Here is a 26,146-nt window from a genome sequence, read left to right as displayed (position 1 = left end):
TTAAAATGACTGTTAATGTGTAATGGGAATTAGCAGAGAATCAATCAATTTACACTAAAAATCAGGATAAGGATAGTGCAAAATGTATAAAATACATACAAGTTTGTGGTAGTAGATAGTTTTGTTTAATGCCTCAAGTATTTAGGTTGTCTTGTTGTTTAAATGATGTTTAATGGGGAATTATGGTTGTAGCAAATTATCCCCTATCCCTGTGGATAGGGGGATAACTAGGAGATCAGTGGGGGTCCCAGCACTGGTCCTCTACCGATCCTGAGAACAGGGACTCCCGTACTTTTCATCCAGAGCTGTACTTGGCTATCTCTGGCAGTCCCATAGAGAATGGAAGGAGTGGCAGGGCATGTAGGTCTACCACTCCATCAGGATGGGGGATCAGGACCTCAGTTACAAATTATACAGAATATTTTTGCACAAAAGTATACATCAATCTGCTTAGCTTCTCCTGTGCTTTAGGCCTCATGCACAGGCCGTTGTTGTGGTCCGCATCCAAGCCGCCTTTTTTGCAGCTCCGGTGCAGACCCATTCACTTCAATGGGGCCGCAAAAGATGCGGACAGCACTCCGTGTGCTGTCTGCTTCCGTTGCTTCGTTCCGTGGCCCCGCAAAAAAAAATATAGCATGTCCTATTGTACATTTTGCGGACAAGAATAGGCATTTCTACAATGTGCCGCCCGTTCCGTTCCGCAAATTGCGGAAGGCAAACAGGCGGCTTCCGTTTTTTGCGGATCCGCGGTTTGTGGACCGCAAAAAACATAACGGTTGTGTGTATGAGGCCTTAACATGATACCAGTAGATTGGACTCCATTTTCATGGTGACAGGTTCTCTTTAAGTTTAACAATTTTCTTTTAGGGCTGTTAGTTAAAAAGATGTTGGTAAATGCATCAAGGGATGAAGAGATGCAAGATTTTGTGAAGAACACAAGAGGGATTGCCTTTTACAGTGTTCCCCACCATGGTTCTCGACTGGCAGAATATTCAGTTAATGCAAGATTGCTACTTTTTCCATCTATAGAAGTTAAGGAGCTTAGCAAAGGTGAGACAGCAGTTACTAAGCATGTAGTAAGAAATGTGTTGTATCAAAAAAGTCTAATGAGACAAATCAGGTGGTCAGATTAATTGAGTGATTTGGTCACATGTACAGTTGAGGCTCAAAGTTTACATATAGAGGTGAGCGAATCGAATCCGACGAAGTGGAATTCGATCCAAATTTCAGGATAAATTCGATTCGCCTAGAAGCCGAATTTCCTCGTGCTTCGTGTCAGCGAATCGATTTAACCTGAAATAGTATAAAAAACAAAAAAATTCCTCCTCCATTTGCTTGCGACGGGCCGCCAGCCTCCATCTTGCTTGAAGATCTCGCATGATGACGTAATCTCGTGCTGCACAGGATTTCGGCCGAGATCTTCAAGCAAGATGGCGGCAGCCAGCCCGTCGCAAGCAAATGCAGGAGGTAAGTTTGATTAAAAAAAATTTCATTGTTAATTTTACATGTATGAACGCGGCATCTGAGGGGTACAATGACGGGGGGCGGTGCTATCGCAGCTCCCTGTCATTGCACCTGCTACTTACAAAAATATGCGCTTCGTGGCGAATCAGCCATATGAAACTTTTAAGAAATTCGCTCATCTCTATTTACATACAGTACACTCAGGCTAAAGACACACTTTTCTAAAAGGCTAGGTCATTATCTTGGTGATCACTTACAAACTTCACTGGGGTAGGACTTCTTGAACAAATTAATAAAGATTCTTATGCAGTCTTCAAATGTTTGGAAATTGCCCTGTAAATATACATCTGCGGTGGAGGGGTGTATGCAGCGGGTTCAAAAGTGAAAAAATTAAAATTGGCTGCATACTTAAGGTGTGAAACGTTAAAAAAAAAAAGAATGAAAGATCCAAATCCTCCCTTTACCAGTTTGTCCAGAATGTCCAAACTAGCAATATATAAAAGTATTTATCCTGCACAGCGTAAGCCATAATGGAAAAATAAATGCCTGAATCACCTTTTTATTTGGTAACCTGAAAATGTTTTAATAAATAGGGATCAGAAAGTTTATTGGTACTGTAAAATGATACCAATAAAAACTTCAGTTCACACAGAAAAATAAAATAAGCCCTCACACAGCTATGTATTAGAAAATATTTTAAAAAAGTTATGGGTGTCAGAATATGTAGATTTTTTTTTTAAGTAGTAAAACATAATAACTATATAAATTTGGTGTCGCTGCAGAATAAGTCGGACAGTGAATGCCATAAAAATAAAACCCCAAAATATGGCAGAATGGGATTGTGTTTTTTTTTATATTTCACCCGACAAAATTTTTTTTTTTCCTGTTTTTGAAAACAAGATCTGGTAAATTGAATGGTGCAATAAAAAATACATCTTAAATGGCAATATGAATGGAAAAGTAGGTAGGCAAGAAAGGAAGAATGAAAATTGTCCTGGTCGTGAAGAGCTGGTTCCAGACTTCTATAAATCCACATTTATTTTTCTGAAGTGCTTGGATCTTCCCATTGTATCAAGGACACAGAGACATTGGGAGTAAAAGTATAGTTGCAGTTGGAATCACTATGTTAATAAATGATAATGGATACTTTATTACTTTACAAAAAAGTTCAAGGCTATGTACACCTTGGGGGCAAGTTTTTTATATTGCATTGTACTTATTTTGAGCTAAAATAATTTTTTCAATTGGTCTTTATTAAAAATATGGAATCTATTTTTGTGTACATAGCTGAGATGCTGTAGTAGCAGCCTTTGGATTTTATGTCTTTTCCGTCATTTGGGAAGCTGACGGGATCCTTATTTCTGCTCTCTGACATTATAAACACTCATTATAGCACACAGTTGGAAAAACAGTTAACCCTTTGTGACAGAATGGCTCAATATTTTTAATAAAGGCCAATTGAAAATATGATTTTTAGCCAAAAATTAGTAAAATGCAATCATAAACAAAAATTGCCTGTGGAGGTGTACATAGCCTTTAACATTTTAATATACTTTATCATTGAGTTAGACATCATTCTCAAGATGTTTGCAGCTCAATGTACTATACACTCACCTAAAGAATTATTAGGAACACCTGTTCTATTTCTCATTAATACAATTATCTAGTCAACCAATCACTTAGCAGTTGCTTCAATGCATTTAGGGGGGTGGTCCTGGTCAAGACAATCTCCTGAACTCCAAACTGAATGTCAGAATGGGAAAGAAAGGTGATTTAAGCAATTTTGAGCGTGGCAAGGTTGTTGGTGCCAGACAGGCCGGTCTGAGTATTTCACAATCTGCTCAGTTACTGGGATTTTCACGCACAACAATTTCTAGGGTTTACAAAGAATGGTGTGAAAAGGGAAAAACATCCAGTATGCGGCAGTCCTGTGGACAAAAATGCCTTGTGGATGCTAGAGGTCAGAGGAGAATGGACCAACTGATTCAAGCTGATAGAAGAGCAACGTTGACTGAAATAACCACTCGTTACAACCGAGGTATGCAGCAAAGTATTTGTGAAGCCACAACACGCACAACCTTGAGTCGGATGGGCTACAACAGCAGAAGACCCCACTGGGTACCACTCATCTCCACTACAAATAGGAAAAAGAGGCTACAATTTGCACGAGCTCACCAAAATTGGACTGTTGAAGACTGGAAAAATGTTGCCTGGTCTGATGAGTCTCGATTTCTGTTGAGACATTCAAATGGTAGAGTCCAAATTTGGCCTAAACAGAATGAGAACATGTATCCATCCTCTGATGGTTACTTCCATCAGGATAATGCACCATGTCACAAAGCTCGAATCATTTCAAATTGGTTTCTTGAACATGACAATGAGTTCACTGTACTAAAATGGCCCCCACAGTCACCAGATCTCAACCCAATAGAGCATCTTTGGGATGTGGTGGAACGGGAGCTTCATGCCCTGGATGTGCATCCCTCAAATCTCCATCAACTGCAAGATGCTATCCTATCAATATGGGCCAACATTTCTAAAGAATGCTATCAGCACCTTGTTGTCACGGAACCATGAACCAGACGTACAACAAGAGATAAGTGAAAATAAGAAGGCTTTATTGAAAATAAAGCTGTAAAGCAAAGTCCAAACGGATGGTGAAACCGAGCAGAGTCTTTGCGAAGCCAGAGGTCAGGAACCAGAAGGGTAGTCAGACGAAGCTAGGATCAGGAACCAGCAGGGTAGTCAGACGAAGCCAGGATCAGGAACCAGCAGGGTAGTCAGACGAAGCCAGGATCAGGAACCAGAAGCAGCAGCAGTCTTAGAAGCATGTGAACACAAGAGGACCAAGCAAGGAACTGAAGCCACAGACCTCCTATATATATGAGCTAGGCATTCAGCTCCTCCCAGTGGGAAGGAGGAGCCGCAGGGTGGAAGGCTACAAGAAACCCAGAAACCAAGATGGCCGCCAGCACATGTCAAACGAAGGAGAACAGCAAGAAGGTAAGACCATGACAGTACCTCCCCCTCAAGGGCCCCTCCTCCGCGGAGCACAAAACGGTTTCTGAGGGAAGCGTGCGTGGAAGGCTCGGAGCAAGGCAGGAGCATGGACATCTGCGGAGGGAACCCAGGAACGCTCCTCTGGACCATAACCACGCCAATGGACCAAAAACTGCAACCGACCGCGGACCAGGCGTGAGTCCAGGATATTGCTCACCTCATATTCCTCACGATTGCCCACTTGGACCGGACGAGGCCGAGGAACCGAGGAAGTGAAACGATTACACACCAGTGGCTTCAACAGGGAGACATGAAACACGTTGGAGATCCGCATGCCAGGAGGAAGCGCAAGGGCATAGGCTACCGGGTTTACCCTGCGAAGCACTCGGAAGGGACCAACAAAGCGAGGCGCCAGCTTGGGAGTGGGCACTCGAAGGTTGAGGTTGCGGGTGGACAACCATACACGGTCTCCGACCTGGTAGGAAGGAGCAGGCGCTCGTCTGCGATCAGCCTGGAGTCTCTGGCGCTGCGCAGAGACCTCAAGGGACTTCTGGATCTGTACCCAAGAAGCACGTAGGACGGAAAGGTGATCCTCCACAGCCGGAATATCCTGGGGAGAGAATACCTCCGGTAACACGGCAGGTTGGAACCCATAATTGGCCATGAAGGGAGACGTCCCAGAGGAAGAGTTCACCGCCGTGTTCCTGGCAAACTCAGCCCAAGGCAGGAGGTCAACCCAATTGTCTTGGTGATCGGAGACATTGCAACGAAGGAATTGCTCCAAGGCCTGATTGGATCGTTCTGCGGCCCCATTGGACTGAGGGTGGTAGGCCGAGGAGAAGGAGAGATGAATCCCCAACTGGGAGCAAAAGGCGCGCCAGAACCTGGACACAAACTGACTCCCCCGATCCGACACAATCTCCTTAGGCAAACCGTGCAACCGGAAGACCTCCCTGGCAAAAATCGTGGCCAACTCTTGTGCAGAGGGTAACTTCTTGAGAGGAACACAGTGGCACATTTTGAAAAACCGATCCACAATCATGAGAATGACCGTATGGCCTCGGGATGCAGGGAGGTCCACAATGAAATCCATCCCCAGGTGTGACCATGGGCGCTCCCCGGTGGCTATGGGTTGCAGAAGGCCCAACGGAAGGTGCCGAGGGGACTTACTCTGGGCACAAACGGAGCATGCCGCTACATATGCGGCGATGTCGGAACGTAGGGAAGGCCACCAGAACAGACGTGAAACAGCCCAGGACAGCTGATTCTTTCCAGGATGCCCCGCGGTCTTGGAGTTATGGTAGGTTCGCAACAACCGAGTGCGCAACTCCTCAGGCACAAAACATCTGCCGTTGGGTCTCCCAGAGGGAGCACCAGATTGAGCCGCCAAAATCTGCTCACCCAGGGGAGAGGTCAGGCTGGTGCGAATGGCGGCCAGGATCTGATTCGGAGGTATGACCGAAGTCGGAATCGACTCCTCCCTGGACAGCTCGGAGTACTGCCGTGATAAGGCATCCGCCCTGATGTTCTTGGAACCGGGTAGGTAGGAGACCACGTAATTAAAACGTGACAAGAACAGAGCCCATCTGGCCTGACGTGGTGTCAATCTCTTGGCCTCAGAAAGGTAGGTCAGATTCTTGTGGTCCGTCAGGATGAGAACCGGAACCACCGAACCCTCGAGCAAGTGCCTCCATTCTTTAAGGGCCTGCACGATGGCCAATAACTCCCTGTCACCAATCTGATAGTTGCACTCCGCGGAAGACAGTTTCCGGGAGTAAAACCCACAAGGAAGCAGAGGACCCTCTGGTGTTCTACGCTGAGACAGAAGGGCGCCTACTCCCGTCTCAGACGCGTCCACCTCGAGGACAAAGGGCAACCCAGGGTTGGGATGCGACAGAATCGGAGCCGACACAAAGGCGGACTTTAGGGCCTCAAAAGCTCGGGTGGCCTCGAGCGGCCAGACCTGGGAATTACTGCCCTTCCTGGTCAGATCCGTGAGAGGCTTGGCCAGCATGGAAAAGTCCCTGATGAACTTCCGATAATAATTGGCGAAGCCCAAAAAGCGCTGCAGGGAACGAAGACCACTGGGCTGGGGCCACTGTAAGACAGCCGAAACCTTCTCAGGATCCATGGAGAACCCCTCAGCGGAAATGATGTAACCTAAGAAGGTTACCTGGGAACGGTGAAATTCGCATTTCTCAAGCTTACCGAACAGCTTGTTCTCTCGTAACCGTTGCAACACTCGTCTGACATCCAGAATGTGGGCCTCCATGGATTCAGAATATACCAAGATGTCATCCAAATAGACCACCACACACTGCTGCAACAGGTCACGGAAAACATCGTTGATGAATTCCTGAAAGACTGCGGGCGCATTGCACAACCCAAAGGGCATAACCAAGGATTCGTAATGACCGGTCCTGGTGTTAAACGCGGTCTTCCACTCATCGCCCACCTTGATCCTTACCAGGTTATATGCCGCCCTCAGGTCGAGTTTGGTAAAGACCGTGGCCCCTTTAAGGCGATCGAACAGCTCGGAAATCAAGGGTATCGGGTAAGGGTTCTTGATCGTGATGCGATTGAGACCCCTGTAATCGATGCAAGGCCTCAACTCACCGCCCTTCTTTTTCACAAAGAAAAATCCAGCCCCTGCCGGGGACGAAGATTTGCGAATGTGTCCGCGTGAAAGCGCCTCCCTCACGTACTCCTCCATGGCCTCATTCTCCGCTACCGACAGTGGATAGACTTTGCCACGAGGAGGAACGGCACCAGATTGTAACTCTATGGCACAATCGTATGGGCGGTGCGGAGGTAGGGCAACCGCGCGCACCTTATCGAATACATCCCGGTACTCCTCGTATTCAGGAGGCAACAGAGAGTCCGAGGAAGTACACAGCAACTTGACAGACCCATGGATGCAACTAGCCCCACACTGCGGTGACCACGAGAGGATCTCGACCGATCTCCAATCGAAAGTCGGATTATGCTTCTGGAGCCAGGGGTACCCCAAGACCACCGAGTAGTGTGGAGACGAAATAACCTGGAGGCAGACCGACTCTCTGTGAACGGCACCAATGGCTATCCCCACTGGAAGGGTCTCATGAGTCACGTGTGGCGGCAGAAGGGGTCTGCCGTCTATCGCCTCAAGAGCCAGTGGGGAACCTCGAGCCTGCAGAGGAATGGAATTGGCGGCAGCGAACACACTATCAATGAACAAACCACCAGCACCAGAGTCCACCAACGCCTGGGTCGTCACCGAGCCCCCGACCCAGGAGAGGACAACAGTGATCAGTGGTTTGTCAACACGGGAAACCGGGGACGAGGAGACTCCACCCAAGATCTGCCCCCGACAGGATCTCAGGTACGAGCGTTTTCCCGGACGGTTCGGACATGCCAACCGAAAATGCCCACCGAGACCACAGTACATGCATCGGCCCTCGCGTCTCCGGAGTGCCCTCTCCCCCTCGGACAGGCGAGCAAACCCCAGCTGCATGGGTTCACCCCCAAACAAGTCATCCCCAGGAGGCGTGGGAGGAGAGGAAGGCACGGGTGGGACAGCAAACGTAGGCACCAATCTGTTAGAAGACCTCCGCAGGTTCTCCTTAAAGGAAGGTCTCTCCCTGAGTCTGGTGTCAATCAAAATCAGGAAAGAAATAAGAGACTCGAGCTCAACTGGTAGGTCCTTAGCTGCAACCTCATCCTTCAAGGCATCCGAGAGACCATGAGAGAAAGCAGCGACCAGAGCCTCATTATTCCAGCCCACCTCTGCTGCCAGGGTACGAAACTCAATGGCGTATTCAGCTACGGATCGTGAACCCTGTCTGATGGACATAAGGAGCTTCGCAGCAGAGGCAGCACGAGCCGGCACATCGAATACCTTCCGAAGAGAAGCAACAAAACCGGAAAACTCGGCAACCACCGGATTGTTGTTCTCCCATAAAGGGCTGGCCCAGGCCAAGGCCTTGTCCGAGAGCAGCGAGATCAAGAAGCCCACCTTTGATCTCTCAGTGGGAAAGGCATGTGGCAGCAACTCAAAATAAATGCCCACCTGGTTAAGGAAACCTCGGCACTGAGTTGGCTCTCCCCCAAAGCGCTGTGGAAGAGGGGCAGAACCGGTCATACCCCGAAACACCGCAGGCGCAACAACAGGTGTCGGGGTAGACTCTGGCGCAACAACCGGAGCGGCAGTAGGAGCGAGCCCAGGAGCGACAACCGACCCATCGGCAACGGGAGCGAAATGAGCCGTGCGTTCAAGCAGGGTTTGCAACGCCACAGCGAACCGACCCAACAGGTGATCCTGCTGATCAAGTCTGGCAACCAGCGTGGGTAGCGAGGATGGCCCTGTACCGTCAGAATTCATGGCTTGGTCCTAATGTCACGGAACCATGAACCAGACGTACAACAAGAGATAAGTGAAAATAAGAAGGCTTTATTGAAAATAAAGCTGTAAAGCAAAGTCCAAACGGATGGTGAAACCGAGCAGAGTCTTTGCGAAGCCAGAGGTCAGGAACCAGAAGGGTAGTCAGACGAAGCCAGGATCAGGAACCAGCAGGGTAGTCAGACGAAGCCAGGATCAGGAACCAGAAGCAGCAGCAGTCTTAGAAGCATGTGAACACAAGAGGACCAAGCAAGGAACTGAAGCCACAGACCTCCTATATATATGAGCTAGGCATCCAGCTCCTCCCAGTGGGAAGGAGGAGCCGCAGGGTGGAAGGCTACAAGAAACCCAGAAACCAAGATGGCCGCCAGCACATGTCAAACGAAGGAGAACAGCAAGAAGGTAAGACCATGACACTTGTTGAATCAATGCCACGTAGAATTAAGGCAGTTCTGAAGGCAAAAGGGGGTCCAACACCGTATTAGTATGGTGTTCCTAATAATTCTTTAGGTGAGTGTATATCTGCAGCACAACTTGGTCTGAAAAGCTGCAGAACTTTTCATTATGCAATATTACATTGATTAAGATTTAATACTTGGGATGGATATACCCACTCTTTGATATACCGTAACGCAGTTACTGAACAAACAACACCAGATTGTACCTGACATGGTTTACTTTATCTATTGTCAAAAGAGATGTGATGGAAACTTTAGTATATTAATCTCATGAGTAGATTAAAAGTCACTTCCCCTGCAATTTAGGAGAAGGTGGTTGCATGAAATCTTTGGTTGAAGTGGTTCATATTATATTTTTTTTCTGCATAGAAGTATAACATAAACATATCACTTGCATACAGCCATTATTAATATAGCAATATCTAATATATTTTCTAAAAGATTCCCCTGCACTGAAAGAGCTAAATGAAGAGTTCATAGAATTTGCCAAAAACAAAGACTTCAAGGTTGTCAGCTTTTCGGAAACATTGCCAACACGAATAGGCAGCATGATGAAACTGTATGTAGTTCCAGCACAATCAGCAGGTATGTACATTTATAGCACAACTGCAATTAAGTGACTTATTCTTTTTATAATTGTATAGTAAATCTTTGTTGGTGTAAAGTTATTTAGTAGTGGTGTTGAACCTATGGCACGTGTGCCAGAGGGGACACTCAGAGCCCTCTCTGTGGGAAAACGGCTCTGTGTGGGCTGTGCATGGGGTTGCCATCTGTGCGCTATTGTGGAGCGCTCATTAATACAGCTTTTGCCCCCTCTTCTGCTTGTGTTAAAAAAAAAAGTAAAAAATAAATAAAACTCACCTCATCGATTGCGCCACGGGGAACACTCTCTGCTCACTGGATGCGCAGGACAAGACCTGCGCTCCAGCGTGATGATGTTTCACAGCACTGACTGGAAGCAGCAGAACCTGCGAAATGTCATCACGCTGGAGCGCAGATCTTGTCTTGCGCATCCAGTGAGCAGAGAGTGTTCCCCGTGGCACAATCAAATAGATGAGTTCAGTTTTTTTTTTTTTTTTTTCATTTTTGTTTGCACAAGAAGAGTGAGGAAGGGGGCATTAATAATACTGTGGCCTCTAATGGGAGCATTATTAATACTGGGAGCCACTCATGGAGGAAAAATAATACTAGGGGGGCAACAATTGGGAGCATTAATTTTACTTGAGACAATTAATGGGGGTGTTATTAATACTCGGGGCCACTAATGGCGCATTATAAAAACTGGGGGCCACTACTTGGGCATTATTAATAGTGGGGGGGGTCATCATTGTATTATGAAAAGTTCTGCAACTTTCTCACCATTTTCAAGACATCATATTGCAGACAGTGTTTGGGAACATTACTATTTAGATTCAGATGTTAAAAGTATGTAAAGAATCTAATACTTCCTAATAGTTTTCTAGCACTATATCCAGTCTAAGCAATTAAAATATGATATCTTAGAAAATTGTTTAACTTTTCATACTGCAGTAATTACTCTTTAATTACACTGAGCAAAAATATAAACGCAACACTTTTGGTTTTGCTCCCATTTTGCATGAGCTGAACTCAAAGATATGAAACATTTTCTACATACACAAAAGACCCATTACTCTCAAATATTGTTCACAAATCTGTCTAAATCTGTGTTAGTGAGCACTTCTCCTTTGCCGAGATAATCTCTCCCACCTCACAGGTGTGGCATATCAAGGTGCTGATTAGACAGCATGAATATTGCACAGTTGTGCCTTAGACTGCCCACAATAAAAGGTCACTCTGAAATGTGCACTTTGATCACACAGCACAATGCCACAGATGTCGCAATGTTTGAGGGAGCGTGCAATTGGCATGCTGACTGCAGGAATGTCTACCAGAGCTGTTGCCCGTGCAATGAATGTTCATTTCTCTACCATAAGCCACCTCCAAAGGCGTTTCAGAGAATTTGGCAGTACATTCAACCGGCCTCACAACCACAGACCACGTGTAACCACACCAGCCCAGGACCTCCACATCCAGCATGTTTACCTCCATGATCGTCTGAGACCAGCCACCCAGACAGCTGCAGCAACAATCGGTTTGCATAACCAAAGAATTTCTGCATATACTGTCAGAAACCGTCTCAGGGAAGCTCATCTGCATGCTCGTCTGGACCTGACTGCAGTTCGTCGTCGTAACCTACTTGAGTGGGGAAATGCTGACATTCGATGGCATCTGGCACGTTGGAGAAATATAAAAAAATCTGCAGCACTCGTGTCACGGCTGTATGTGAGCAACAAGAGCATGCACAGAAAATAGAGCTACTGACCGGACCCAAACTAGGGAGGATAAAGGGTGACCCCTGTCAGACCCTCGAAAGCTCTCCCTATGCTGCTAAGCCCATGCCCGGATCCAAATGGTGGAAGGAGGCATGCCCGCGTACCTAAGACTGATGACCACTGTAACCCATACAGTGGAAGGGGCACGGCCACCGGTGCCCTGCTCAGAATATGGAGGGAACCGTGGTCGCCTCGGATCCAGTCAGAAAACACACAGATACACAACAATGTCTGCACACTTAGCTGAAGGGGCTGCAGCCGCAGTGAAGACGGATCCAAAGACAGGCTGGCAATATCCGGAGTACTTGCTGCAGCAGAACACAGGTCCAGTGAAAGGATAGCATACAAGGGAAGATACTCAAGCATGAGCTATAACCCAAATGAGAAATATAATCCACACCTACAATAGGAGGAGGGGGAATATAAAGGCAGGGAAATCAAACGCAGCTGGGAGGAAGGAAACAGAAAACTCCTCCCAGCTCTAGTAGTGACATCATCACAGGGGTGGAGAAACAGAGCTGTGAGAACGTCCCAAAGCTCTGGTAGTGACAACTCATCATTTGTGAAAAATCCAGTGCCGTGGAACTCAATCTGCCTCCATGCCATTGGTAACAGGTGACGTCACTAAGGGAATTTTTCCCATTGGCTGATGACGGAGGAGGACGCATGCGCACTATAGCTTCCGGGACGCCGAGTTTGGCATGTTCTGAGAAGCTATGCGGACATGGTACAATACCCCAGGGACGCCATCTCTATATAGGAGGTAATATTAACCTATAAGATTGTTTATTGCACTGGAAGATTGTATATTAATGACTATGTATGGTGACACATGGATGTATATTGATGAAGATGTATTAATTCACCTGAGGGAGGGTTAATGGGTGGGAGGGTTAATCCCACCCATTAGAGACTATATAAGACACATACTTTGTATTCATTGTATTGCTTGAAAAAGACCGAGGAAGGTCGAAACGTTGCATCACCTTGCTGTTTTATGGAATAAAACCATTACTGGATTTTTCACAAATGGCGAGTGCTGCAGATTTTTTTATATTTATCTGACGTTGGGATCATCAGCCAAGACCCCCATCTGCTTGCACCACCACCACCATCTTTGAAGGTATTTTGTATGGTTTTCCCAATTGGTTATTGGGCCCAGTAGTGCTGCCAGATCTCTGCATATACTTGACATGGCCATTATCTGAGCGTGCACACTTTAAAACGGACGTTTTTTTTCAAGGAAAAATAATTATTTTGTTTCACTTTTTTATAAAAAAATAATGGCAACAGCAGAAAGCTCAGTCTATACTGAGGAGGAGGTGACAAGGATCCTGGGAGAGACCTCCGGAGAGGGTTCCTTTTTGAATAAACCCACGGCTGATTTAATCAAGCGTAAATTGGAACAGGAGAGAAAGGCACAGGTTTCTCATGAACTCCATCAATCTACCCTCCGGGAATACTACAAAGCTGGGAGAATCCCTAGAGGTCTCCGTTCTCATCTCAGACCTATCTTATTACCGAATAATAATGAATTTTGCGCAAAATTTGAAATGATATCGAACCGTTATTCCATGGACATCATGCTTTTAAATATGGAACATTTACAAATTGAATTGGAAGCTAATCAGATACGTATCAATGTATTAGAGAACCAACTGAGCACTCTATTACCAGCGACTGAAATTTCGGCAATTAAAATTAAATTGGATACGGACTTAGCTAAATACCGGAATAACATTCAGATTACTGAGAGGCAAAATTGGCATCGAGACCTCGATGACTACACTAGAGGTGAAGTGTATAGAAAGCAAAACATGGGACGACAAAAGAACGAAAATACACAATTTAAAGCAAAACCACGCCGTAAGCCTTATGATGGAAGAACGGATAGAGATATGACCACCCCGGAGTCATCTGAGGACTATAGAGATGACCCTCTTTTTTTAGGTCAAGGGCTCGATCAAAGAAAACGCGACAACAAAGGAGGGGAGGATCTAAACATAGGTGATAGAGGAAGCACTGTGACAACCAGGTCAAAGAAACCACCTGCGGGTCAGAACCGGATGGGACATTTGGACAAAACGAAGGATCAAGTTATGAACAGAACAAAGTAGATAATTTGGTGGTAAATATCTCATTTTTTTTTTTTTACAGAGTCCGAATTGACATTACTAAATAAGGGCTTATCCTATTGCCCTACCATGTTTATTGATTGGTTTGAATATGAGGTTGATTTGTATTTATTCTTTAGACGTTTGAGACTTAAAGGTTTTTTTTCAGGAAAGGGGGATGAAACTACCAGAAAGGAGGAGGAGGGTGGGCACAATACTATGACCCTTAAACATTATAACCTCTCACTTAAAAGCAGGTTCCAACCACCGCCAAATATTAATGCCATTGAGGCATATATTTCATTGGTGCAGAAAGATATGCAGAAGTTAAAAGAACGGTCTCAGATTAAGTTCAAATCTAACCTCACAAAAACAGAGAAAGTGATATTAACTAAATTGAGCAATAGAGATGAAATCACCATTAAGCCGGCCGACAAAGGCGGGGCCATTGTCATTATGGACACTGCGAAATATGAATATGAGATAAAGAGACAGCTTAATGATACCTCAGTTTACCGTCAGATTGACCATGATCCAAAATTTGAGATTTCTCGAAAGATCAAATTTCTGGTCGATGACGCGTACGCTGAGGATATCATAGACAGCCCATTACATAATTACTTGATAGTTATGCACCCATCACCCCGGTACTGTATACCCTACCTAAGATACATAAGAACAGGGTTGATCCGCCAGGGCGCCCTATAGTGTCCGGCATCAACTCTGTTCTTTCACGATTAGCCATCTTTTTAGATGGAGTGCTCCAAAAATATGCAACGAGTGCCTTGTTTTACGTGAAAGATACCACCCACTTCTTACTTAGGCTGAAAGAACTAAAAATTGAACCAGGGGATATGCTAGTCTCGTTTGACGTGGTTAGTCTTTACACTAGTATTGACCATGACAAAGGTTTGGAGGCGGTCAGATATATCTTGAATGACTCAGAATTTACACCAGAAATGGTGAATTTTATTCTGGCGTATTGGAGATAATACTGACCTGCAATTATTTTAAGTTTAAGGACCAATTTTTTTTACAAACCAGGGGGACCGCAATGGGGTCTAACGCCGCACCGGTTTACGCTAACATCTATATGTCCTATATAGAGAGTCTGTTTGTTTATCCATCCAGCTCCTTCAATAATGTGAGCGGCTGGATGAGATACATAGACAATATTTTCTGTATATGGACAGGTACAGAACCGGAACTACATATATTCAACGAGTACCTGAATAATATCCATCCAGCCCTAAAATTCAGCTCTGTAACCCAGTTGCAATTCCTGGACACACTGGTGTGTGTACAGGGCGGGAAATTGGGCACAGATATACATGTGAAGCATACTGACAAAAATAACATTTTGCAGTATGATAGCTCACACCCACGAGATATGATAAAATCACTGTCCTACAGCCAATTCTTACGGGTACGTAGAATTGTGAGCGATGAGGAAAAGGTAGAGACAAGATTGCGGGAAATGAACAAAAAATTTGTGAATAGGGGCTACCCTTCACAACTGACCAATAAGCATCAGGACAGGGCCCATAGGATAGAAAGGGATACAATACTCAAGAAAAACACAGATAAATCGAGTGTTCAAAATAGGATTCCCTTTGTTTCCAGATACACGATGTTGAGTAGACAGGTGGCTACGGTAATTAGAAAGAACTGGACACTCCTTACACAGGCATTTCCAGATACCCCAGAGTTTAAAAATCCCCCCCCCTATTTTCATACAGAAGAGGACCTAACATTAGAGACAGGTTGGTACATGCTGACAGACCTCCAAACATACAACAACAGAAACAGATAGGATGTTATCCCTGTTTAGGGTGTTGCCATTGTAATAACATGATAAAAGGAAAAACATTTGCACACCCCCATACAGGAAAAAAATATAAAATCAGACAGTTTTACACCTGTAATTCATCCTATATCATTTACACCCTTCAGTGCCCATGTGGGCTCCTCTATGTGGGAGAAACCACACAGCTGATAAAAAAGAGGATCACACAACATAAGTCCAAGATCCGGAAAAAAGCTTTGGATCTCCCAGTACCAGATCATTTTGACAAGCTAAGGCAAAATCTATCTCAATTGCGGTTTCAGATCATAGATGGGGTACCACCGCTACGGAGGGGAGGGGATCGAGAAACCCTACTTAAACAACTAGAACTAAAATGGATATATAGGCTTGATATGCGTGAACCTAGGGGACTCAATAGGGACTTCAATCTGGGGGTCTTTCTATAGGGGGTCCAGAGTGTATCTCTTCCTCTTAAGTGTAGATGGGATATTTACTTTGTTATTTTGTGTAACGAAATATTGTGCCCAACAATGATTATGTTGCGATGATTTTAACATTTAGAGATGTTCACCAAACACTAATATTTAATTGTCTCTTTCTAGGGATGTCCTCGCCGGGTTTTTACTTGGTCTGCAACCATTGATTCTGATGTCCCCAATGTCATATAGCCTAATGTCCAGCATTTGTGGTATCCAGGCTTGGCCAGTGGGGGTCGAGTCCTATCCTTTGGTCCTTTACCTCTAAAAAGAAACTATAGTGTATGCATGGACGGACGTGGTGTGTCACGGGGGCTATTTTCATTAAATATGATTGGCCCGTGTGACACCCCAAAACGACCGTGAACCCCAATAGGGGATATCTGCCCCATCTGTTGGCACAGGTGGGACAGGGTCACCATTTGTGAAGGGGTAGTATGTTTGAGAATAGGGTATCCCCATAGGGGTGTATGGCTGAAGGAAATCAGCGATCACCCTGGAGGAACTTGTATTGTCTACAAATTACCCCAACTTTAATACTGGAGGTATTCGGGCACAATGGGTTGGACCTTCACCCATTAGGACCTGTCCTGGAACCACTTTAACATTGACGAGGGGAAGAGCCGTGTGACGCGCACGCTCCATGGTTTACTGTGTGGACGGCCGCGTCTCCATGGCAACCCCTACGTCATTGATGAGGGACAAACCTGGCGCACCACAGTGCCGTGGAACGCAATCTGCCTCCATGCCATTGGTAACAGGTGACGTCACTAACGGAATTTTTCCCATTGGCTGATGACGGAGGAGGACGCATGCGCACTATAGCTTCCGGGACGCCGAGTTTGGCATGTTCTGAGAAGCTATGCGGACATGGTACAATACCCCGGGGACGCCATCTCTATATAGGAGGTAATATTAACCTATAAGATTGTTTATTGCACTGGAAGATTGTATATTAATGACTATGTATGGTGACACATGGATGTATATTGATGAAGATGTATTAATTCACCTGAGGGAGGGTTAATCCCACCCATTAGGCACTATATAAGACACATACTTTGTATTCATTGTATTGCTTGAAAAAGACAGAGGAAGGTCGAAACGTTGCATCACCTTGCTGTTTTATGGAATAAACCCATTACTGGATTTTTCACAAATGGCGAGTGCTGCAGATTTTTTTATATTTATCTGACGTTGGGATCATCAGCCAAGACCCCCATCTGCTTGCACCACCACCACCATTTTAGGTATTTTGTATGGTTTTCCCAATTGGTTATTGGGCCCAGTAGTGCTGCCAGATCTCTGCATATACTTGGCACGTTGGAGAGGCGTTTTGTTCACGGATGAGTCCCGGTTTTCACTGTTCAGGGCAGATGGCAGACAGCGTGTGTGGCGTCGTGTGGGTGAGCGGTTTGCTGATGTCAATGTTGTGGATCGAGTGGCCCATGGTGGCGGTGGGGTTATGGTATGGGCAGGCGTATGTTATGGACAGTGAGCACGGGTGCATTTTATTAAGGTCCTTTTGAATGCACAGAGATACCGTGACGAGATCCTGAGGCCCATTGTTGTGCCATTCATCCACGACCATCACCTCATGTTGCAGCATGATAATGCACGGCCCCATATTGCAAGGATCTGTACACAATTCCTGGAAGCTGAAAACATCCCAGTTCTTGCATGGCCAGTATACTCACCAGACATGTCACCCATTGAGTATGTTTGGGATGCTCTGGATCGGCGTATACAACAGTATGTTCCAGTTCCTGCCAATATTCTGCAACTTCGCACAACTATTGAAGAGGAGTGGACCAACATTCCACAGGCCACAATCAACAACCTAATCAACTCTATGCGACGGAGATGTGTTGCACTGCGTGGCCACACCAGATACTGACTGGTTTTCTGACCCCCGCCCCAGTAAGTCCTTTCTGAGTGGCCTTTTATTGTGGGCAGTCTAAGGCACACCTGTGCAATATTCATGCTGTCTAATCAGCACCTTGATATGCCACGCCTGTGAGGTGGGATAGATTATCTTGGCAAAGGAGAAGTGCTCACTAACACAGATTTGTGAACAATATTTGAGAGTAATGGGTCTTTTGTGTATGTAGAAAATGTTTCAGATCTTTGAGTTCAGCTCATGCAAAATGGGAGCAAAACCGAAAGTGTTTCGTTTATATTTTTGCTCAGTGTATGTAAGAATGAGCAATCCATTTTAGAGATGGATTTGTGCATCTGATGAATGACATTATTAATTTATATTATTCTGTTTTTATTATTGTTCAGATTTGGGTATTGGTGAAATTATTCCTGTGGAAGTAAACCATCTAAACATCTGCAAGCCAAAGAGTAAGGACTCATTCATCTACCAACGTACTTTGAACTTTATCATTGATGCCTTGGGTGCTGACCTTAGAAAGTAGTGATCCTCTAAAAACACTCTTAAAGGGGATCTGTAATGTCTCCTGACATGTCTGTTTTAGGAACTACATGTATTCCTCATGTAATAACAATTCTGGAGCATCTATTATGACTCTATGTTGTGCCATTCTCTTATTATTCCTGCTATTCCTGCTAGAAGTTATGAATGAATTGCCAGCACTTTGTAATGAAGGTCCAGCTGGGTGTTACCAGTTGGTTGTGTGACTCTGCAGTCTGACACTGGCAGTACTGATTGCATAGCAGGGACACGCCTCAACTGGTAACACCCAGCTGGAACTTCATTGCAAGTGCTAGCAATTCATTAATAACCTCTAGCAGTAATAATAAAGGAATGGCACAACACAGAGTCATAAGAATAGATGCTCCAGAATTGTTGTTATATGGGGAATTCAAGTAGTTACTAAAACAGACATGTCAGGCTCCTCTATAACCTTTGATACTTTTACCTACACCTTTCTACTGAAGTGAAAATGACTACTAATTGTAAAATTTCCCTATTAGTTGTACAGTAAAATCAACAAATAAAACAAAATTCCAAATTATTTGGGTCTTGTTTCATTTACCTTAAAGGGTTGACGCATATAAATAACCACCGTCTATATAGACTATTAGGGCATATAGATGTCATCAAAGGTGGGCGGGAAAAGTGTCTGTCTTGCAACAGGCCTGTCGTTGCAGTATGTAGATGGCCATTCATTTGAAATGAATGGCAAAAGTCTTTTTGTTGTCCCTGCATTGTTTTACAAAGACTGCAGCATTTACAATCAGAGGGTTCATGTGCAAACAAAATCATACATCACATAGCAACAAGCAAGTCAACAGTTAAAACAAGAGGAGTGAAGTCCCTGCTTATAAGAGCTTGCAATCTACGAGAAGATATGGGTGACGCAAAAGTTAAACCTTTTACACCACAAAAGTGACAACAAAAAGTTGCAAATTATGGCACTTGCACCATAATTTGAGACTTTTTGTGCTTCTCTCTAAGTATCAACTTTTTTCTGGCCCACTACAACAAGAAGAAGCAAAATTGATATATCGCCTGAAGAGCCTAACTCCATTAGGACTTAATGAAGGATTCACATATGTATCATTCCTCTGACTTTAGTGGTTCTATGAGAGATATTCAAAATGAAAAGACGATAATATTTCTATAGACTAATGAGCAAAAAGGACAATTATAATTTTACGGTAGGGGCCATGATCCTAAGCAATATTTATCCCCTCTTCAAATGGCTCCCCTGCTCCCTCATTTAGCATCCATGAATGTCATGATACCCCCCTGTATTTATTTATTTAATGAATAATTAGTATGAATTGATTTAGTTTTAGATATTAAAATAGAATAAGTAATCAAATGAAAAAATAATAAAAAAATTCTAAAAACCATAAAGAATAGAAATAAAATAAGAAATAAATATCAGAAGAGATATTAAATTTAGTGATAAAAACTGCGTAATTAATATTATAAAGGATAGTTCATATATTTCATCTGAGATCAGATAAATCAAAAATTAAATAACCAATGATGTATGAATCAGAACATGATTATTGATTTAAAATAAATTAAGGTGGTTAATGTACAAACATGATGAAATAATATATAATACCAAACATGATGAAATAATGTAAAATAATAACAATTCATCTATTGGTAAAGTAGTTTATTTTATTTCTATTTAAATATGGCCATATCATATGGAAAATCATGAAAATCGATCCAATCATGATTAAAATAAATAGCGGAACAAGACATACTGTATATATGAGAATTTCCATCTAAGAAGAGAAGTAAGAAATGAAGTATTAAGACATGCACAAAGAACACGGCTGAATCGTGGGGAAAAGAGACTAAGTCCCCTGACATGAGCAGAATCTGTTGAATCATGGGGAAAAGAGACTAAGTCCCCTGACATGAGCAGAATCTGTTGAATCATGGGGAAAAGAGACTAAGTCCCCTGACATGTGCAGTGAACACGGGCTTGAGTTTTGTAGACCAAGTCTCTGTTCATGCGCAAGAGCTGATAGAGGGAGAGGGGCCGTGCACAAAGCGGCTGTCCAGTAAAAAGAGGAGGGGAGAGGATGGGCTTTCTCAAATTAGAGCCCTCATAACTGAAGTCTAAGCCCATATGGGAACATTGAGACTAGCGATATTGGTGATGTCACCAGCAGAAGGTTAATAGGGCCGTCCCTACCCCTCTCAAGCACACTCTGCCCAATTCCCCTGAGGACGCCAGTTTAGCTGGTGAAACATGTTGGGGGGCAGTGTTTGAGCGATTTTAAAACAGCAAGTGCACATAGGAAAGAAAGTAGCAACTTAAGGCATAGGAAAATTACTATAGCGTAGGGATTGAACAGTAGTGAGCCGGTAGTAGTGCGCAGTAACCGGCTCCCTACTCCCTAGCTAGTGAAAGTACACTCTGAGTAAAACAGTATTTAAAAGAGCTATAAATACAAAGCAACTATGTGACACAGCTGATAGTTTTAAACATCTTTATTTAGTTTATGGATATTTTAGTTTATGGATCCAATAAATGTTATGTTTTCATAATTGGCACATAAGGCCTCTTTCACACTTGCGTTGTCCGGATCCGTCGTGCACTCCATTTGCCGGAGGTGCCCGCCGGATCCGTAACACTGCAAGTGAACTGAAAGCATTTGAAGACGGATCCGTCTTTAAAATGCGTTCAGTGTTACTATGGCACCCAGGACGCTATTAAAGTCCTGGCTGCCATAGTAGCAGTGGGGAGCAGGGGAGCAGTATACTTACCGTCCGTGTGGCTTCCGGGGCGCTCCAGAATGATGTCAGAGCGCCCCATGCGCATGGATGACGTGATCCATGCGATCACGTCATCCATGCGCGTGGGGCGCCCTGACGTCACTCTGAAGCGCCCCGGGAGCCACACGGACGGTAAGTATACTGCTCCCCCGCTCCCCACTACACTTTACCATGGCAAACAGGACTTTAGCGTCCTGGCAGCCATGGTAACCATTCAGAAAAAGCTAAACGTCAATGGGCATTAATTCCGGATCCGGCCTTGCGGCAAGTGCTCAGGATTTTTGACCGGAGCAAAACGTTTCGGTCCTGAACTGGAGACATCCTGATGCATCCTGAACGGATTTCTCTCCATTCAGAATGCATTGGGATAATCCTGATCAGGATTCTTCCGGCATAGAGCCCCGACGACTGAACTCTATGCCGGAACAGAACAACGCAAGTGTGAAAGAGCCCTAAAATAAAAAGGGGTTTTTGGTCTTAGGGACCATTTGTAAATAGACAGTTTTTGTGCTTTTCGGCACTTTTCTAAAGTGGTGATGAAAGGGGTGGAGCTTATTGGAAAGGGAGGAGTACCCTAGGTCCCCTGGATTTACCATAATGTACATTAGAAACTGGTGTAAACTATAGCTCAAGTATATGCCAGCTTTTCACTGGCATGGATTTCAGTTTATTGTTCATATAGGACAGAGATATGCCTAATTTATTAAGAGGCATGCCTCTTAATAAATTAGGGGCATCTCACTCCAGCGCACGGAAGATTAAGACTGGTGTAGTAAACATCAGTCTTGATAAATCTCCCCCATTGTTTCAGTAAGATGGGGGACATTACTGTATAATTAGTGTGTCAATATATTAACTCCTTAACGACCCAGGACGAGAACGCTCGTCCTAAATGGCAGGTAATTTGTGCCCCAGGACGAGCATTCTTGTCCTGCGGTCCTTCCTCCCCCCCATGTGCGCTGCTGCGATCAGCAGCACTGATACGGCTGTTACTGACAGCCGGAGCCGTGCTGCATCCACCAGCATCGGTGATAACGCCGATGCCGGTGGATTAACCCCTCATATGCCGCGGTCAGCGCTGACCACGGCATATGGGAGGTTTGCGCTCCCTCTCCTTATCCATCGGGTCCTGCACTGCGGTGGCGCGGGCCCGATGGTTGCCATGGCAGCCCTGATGCCTTACACAGGCATTGGGGCCTGCCAGCTACGGAAGCCCATGAGATCCATTCTGAGGGCTGGGTTTCCTAGGCAACTGTCAGTGTCTTACTGTGTAAGACGCTGACAGTTCAATTCAGTACAATACAGAATGTATTGTACTGAATTGAAACAGGGATCAGACCCTGAAAAGGTGAAGTCCCACAGTGTTACAAATATAAAAAATGAAAAAAAGTGTTTTTAAAAAGTAGACATATTAAGTATCGCTCTATATCGACCGGCTCTAACATGTCATATATCACATGACCTAAACCCCATAACCAAAAATCAGATGTACCCTAAAATAATACCAACAAAACTGCCACCTTATCCCGTAGTTTCCAAAATGGGGTAATTTTTTGGGAGTTTCTACTCTAGGGGTGCATCAGGGGGTCTTCAAATGTGACATGGCAGCTTAAAATTATACCAGTGAAATCTGCCTTCCAAAAACAATATGGCGTTCCTTTACTTCTGCGCCCTGTGGTGTGCCCGTACAACAGTTTACGACCACATATGGGGTGTTTGTGTAAACTACAGAATCAGGGCAATAAATATTGAGTTTTGTTTGGCTGTTAACCCTTGCTTTGTTAGTGGCAAAAATTTTTATTAAAATGGAAAATCTTCCAAAAAAGTTAAATTCTGAAATTTCATCTCCATTTTCCTTTAATTCTTGTGTAACACCTAAAGGGTTAACAAAGTTTGTAACATGAATTTTGAATACCTTGAGGGGAGTAGTTTCTAAAATGAGGTCGTTTTGGGTGGTTGCTATTATGTAAGCCTCACAGTGACTTCAGACCTGAACTGGTCCTTAAAAAGTGTGTTTTGGAAATTTTCTGAAAAGATCAAGATTTGCTTCTAAACTTCTAAGCCTTCTAACATCCCCCCAAAAATAAAATGGCATTCACAAAATGATCCAAACATGAAGTAGACATATGGGGAATGTAAAGTAATAACTATTAAAGTAGAGAAATAGTAATTAGCTAATTTTACAAAATTTCTGGTAAATTTGGTCGTTTTTATAAATAAAAAAGAAATTTTTTGGCTCAGTTTTACCACTGTCATGAAGTACAATATGTGACGAGAAAACATTCTCAGAATGGCTTGGATAAGTAAAAGTGTTCCAAAGTTATCACCACATAATGGCCTGGTCCTTAAGGTGAAAAATGGCTGGGTCCTTTTAAAGAGGACCTTTCATCGGTCCAAACATTGTGAACTAAATATCATGACATATACAGCGGCGCCCAGGGATCTCACTGCACTTACTATTATCCCTGGGCGCCGCTCCGTTCTCCCGTTATGTCCTCCGGTATGTTCGGAAGGCTTCTCTGATTTCTGCCTACCGTGTCTATCTTCGCTGTACTTCATAGGGGAGATATATCAAGACTGGCGTGAGATGCGCCCAGAATGGCCAGAAAACTGAAGTCTATGCCAGGTACATGCTGGCGTAGACTTCAGCTATAACTTCGGCCACTTTCTGGCGAAAGTTTTAGTAAATGCGGCGGGTGGCACAAAGCCACGCCCCCTCCCACTAAGCCATGCCTCCTTTTTCTTGGCACTTCAGGAAAGTGCAGAGAAGATCAAAAAGTTTCAAATTAAGGTGCACACATAGCATGCGCCATAATTGTGGCATAAAGAGGTTAATAAATCTCCCCAATGTGTCTGTCACGGCGTAGTGTGGTATATTCACTCCACACTGCACAAAGAAGGAAGGGAAAAGGTATTAGGCCAGGAACCTAGGGAAAGGGAAATGGTCACTCCTAGAGAGTCCCTACTCCGAGCCCTGACTGCTATAATTATGAACAGACCCTGATGGTAGGACTGTTCATACGCAGGAACCTAAGCCCAATCTCACCCTAACAGGGCCCTGCAGAATGTGTCAGGACCCGGATGGCCTATTCCTTCCCAGATGAAGGAATAGGAGACCCTCTAAAGTCTAATATCAGCAGGTAGGGGAAAACAACAAACAATAATGAAGATCAACTTTACTTCCAGAAGTATGCGGATGAGCAGGAACTCAGAGAGAGCAAACACCAGCACTTCCACAAACAAGGAGCTATCAACCGCATACCATGATGGGTGAGGTCAGACTAAATAGAGGAGAAGGCATGACCACTTAAGCTACACCTGAGACAAGAGGTGCGGTCATCCCCAGCAACAACACTGAAAGTGAAACCAAAGAGAGTGTCAATCACGTGCAGCCAGTCTCCTCAATCTTCTAGTCCCTGTCACAGGCGGGACCGTGACAGTGTCCTCATGAACTCCATTCCCACAGAGATTCAACGGAAGATCTTATCAGCTATATTCAGGATCATAATCCCTGACAAGTAGAGAATGTTAGAGGAGGATGAGGCAGGCAGCTTTTTAGCTCAGTGTTGTAAAGTAACTTGTCCTATCTGTGTGAGTAGGCCAGGCTTTGTGTGTACTTATAGGATGGCGGCCATTTTATTTCTTCTAATGATTGCTCCCTAGACAAAAGAGCCATTATACCTAATAAAAGGTATTGAGGAATATATTTATAATATAAAAGTAATATTATATATAAAAGTAATATTTAAGTATTTTTATTTTCCTAATTCCTAGAGAACCACTTAAACTGCCTCTGGACCGCCTAACGCAGGATCGCGTTCCGGAGGCGGCTCACTCAGGCAGAGTCACGCATATACGCGTCATCTCGCGAGACGCGAGATTTCCTGTGAACGCGCACACACAGGCGCGCGCCTTCACAGGAACTGCAGGTAAGCGAGTGGATCTACAGCCTGCCAGCGGCGATCGTTCGCTGGCAGGCTGTAGATGCGATTTTTTTAACCCCTAACAGGTATATTAGACGCTGTTTTGATAACCGCGTCTAATATACCTGCTACCTGGTCCTCTGGTGGTCCCTTTTGCTTGGATCGATCACCAGAGGACAAAGGCAGCTCTGTAAAGTAGCACCAAACACCACTACACTACACCCCCCCGTCACTTATTAACCCCTTATTAATCCCTGATCACCCCATATAGACTCCCTGATCACCCCCTTTCATTGATCACCCCCCTGTCATTGATCACCCCCCTGTTAGACTCCATTCAGACGTCCGTATGTGTTTTACGGATCCACGGATCCATGGATCGGATCCGCAAAACACATACAGACGTCTGAATGGAGCCTTACAGGGGGGTGATCAATCACAGGGGGGTGATCACCCCATATAGACTCCGTGATCACCCCCCTGTCATTGATCACCCCCCTGTCATTGATCACCCCCCTGTAAGGCTCCATTCAGACGGCCGTATGTGTTTTACGGATCCACGGATCCATGGATCGGATCCGCAAAACACATACGGACGTCTGAATGGAGCCTTACAGGGGGGTGATCAATGACAGGGGGGTGATCAATCACCCCCCTGTAAGGCTCCATTCAGACATTTTTTTGGAACAAGTTAGTGGAAATAGATTTTTTTTTTTTTTTTGCTTTTTTGTTTTTTCTTAAAAATCTCACATGAACTCACCGTACCCCTCACGGAATCCAAATGCGTAAAATTTTTTAGACATTTATATTCCAGACTTCTTCTCACGCTTTAGGGCCCCTAAAATGCCAGGGCAATATAAATACCCCACATGTGTTTTGGGGTGTCTTTTTACATATACCGTATTTATCGGCGTATAACACGCACTTTTTCCCCCTGAAAATAGGGGGCAAATG

General features: G+C 44.5%; 1 protein-coding gene across 2 annotated transcripts in view; it reads left to right on the top strand.

Moving 5' to 3' along the window:
- The window catches only part of SERAC1 (serine active site containing 1), a 354,636-nt gene extending 335,611 nt beyond the window's left edge, over window positions 1–19,025 (top strand). For both annotated transcript variants that reach the window (XM_040429358.1, XM_040429357.1), the window contains exons 15-17: window positions 868–1,050; window positions 9,742–9,885; window positions 18,338–19,025. In XM_040429358.1, coding sequence (XP_040285292.1) covers window positions 868–1,050; window positions 9,742–9,885; window positions 18,338–18,474 — 464 coding nt within the window. In that variant the 3' untranslated portion in view covers window positions 18,475–19,025. The remainder of the gene's footprint in view (window positions 1–867; window positions 1,051–9,741; window positions 9,886–18,337) is intronic.
- The last annotated feature ends 7,121 nt before the right edge of the window (window positions 19,026–26,146 follow it).

The sequence above is a fragment of the Bufo bufo genome, chromosome 4, assembly GCF_905171765.1.
Source record: "Bufo bufo chromosome 4, aBufBuf1.1, whole genome shotgun sequence".
Taxonomy (NCBI): Eukaryota; Metazoa; Chordata; class Amphibia; order Anura; family Bufonidae; genus Bufo; species Bufo bufo.
This window is presented reverse-complemented; position numbering and strand designations above follow the sequence as displayed.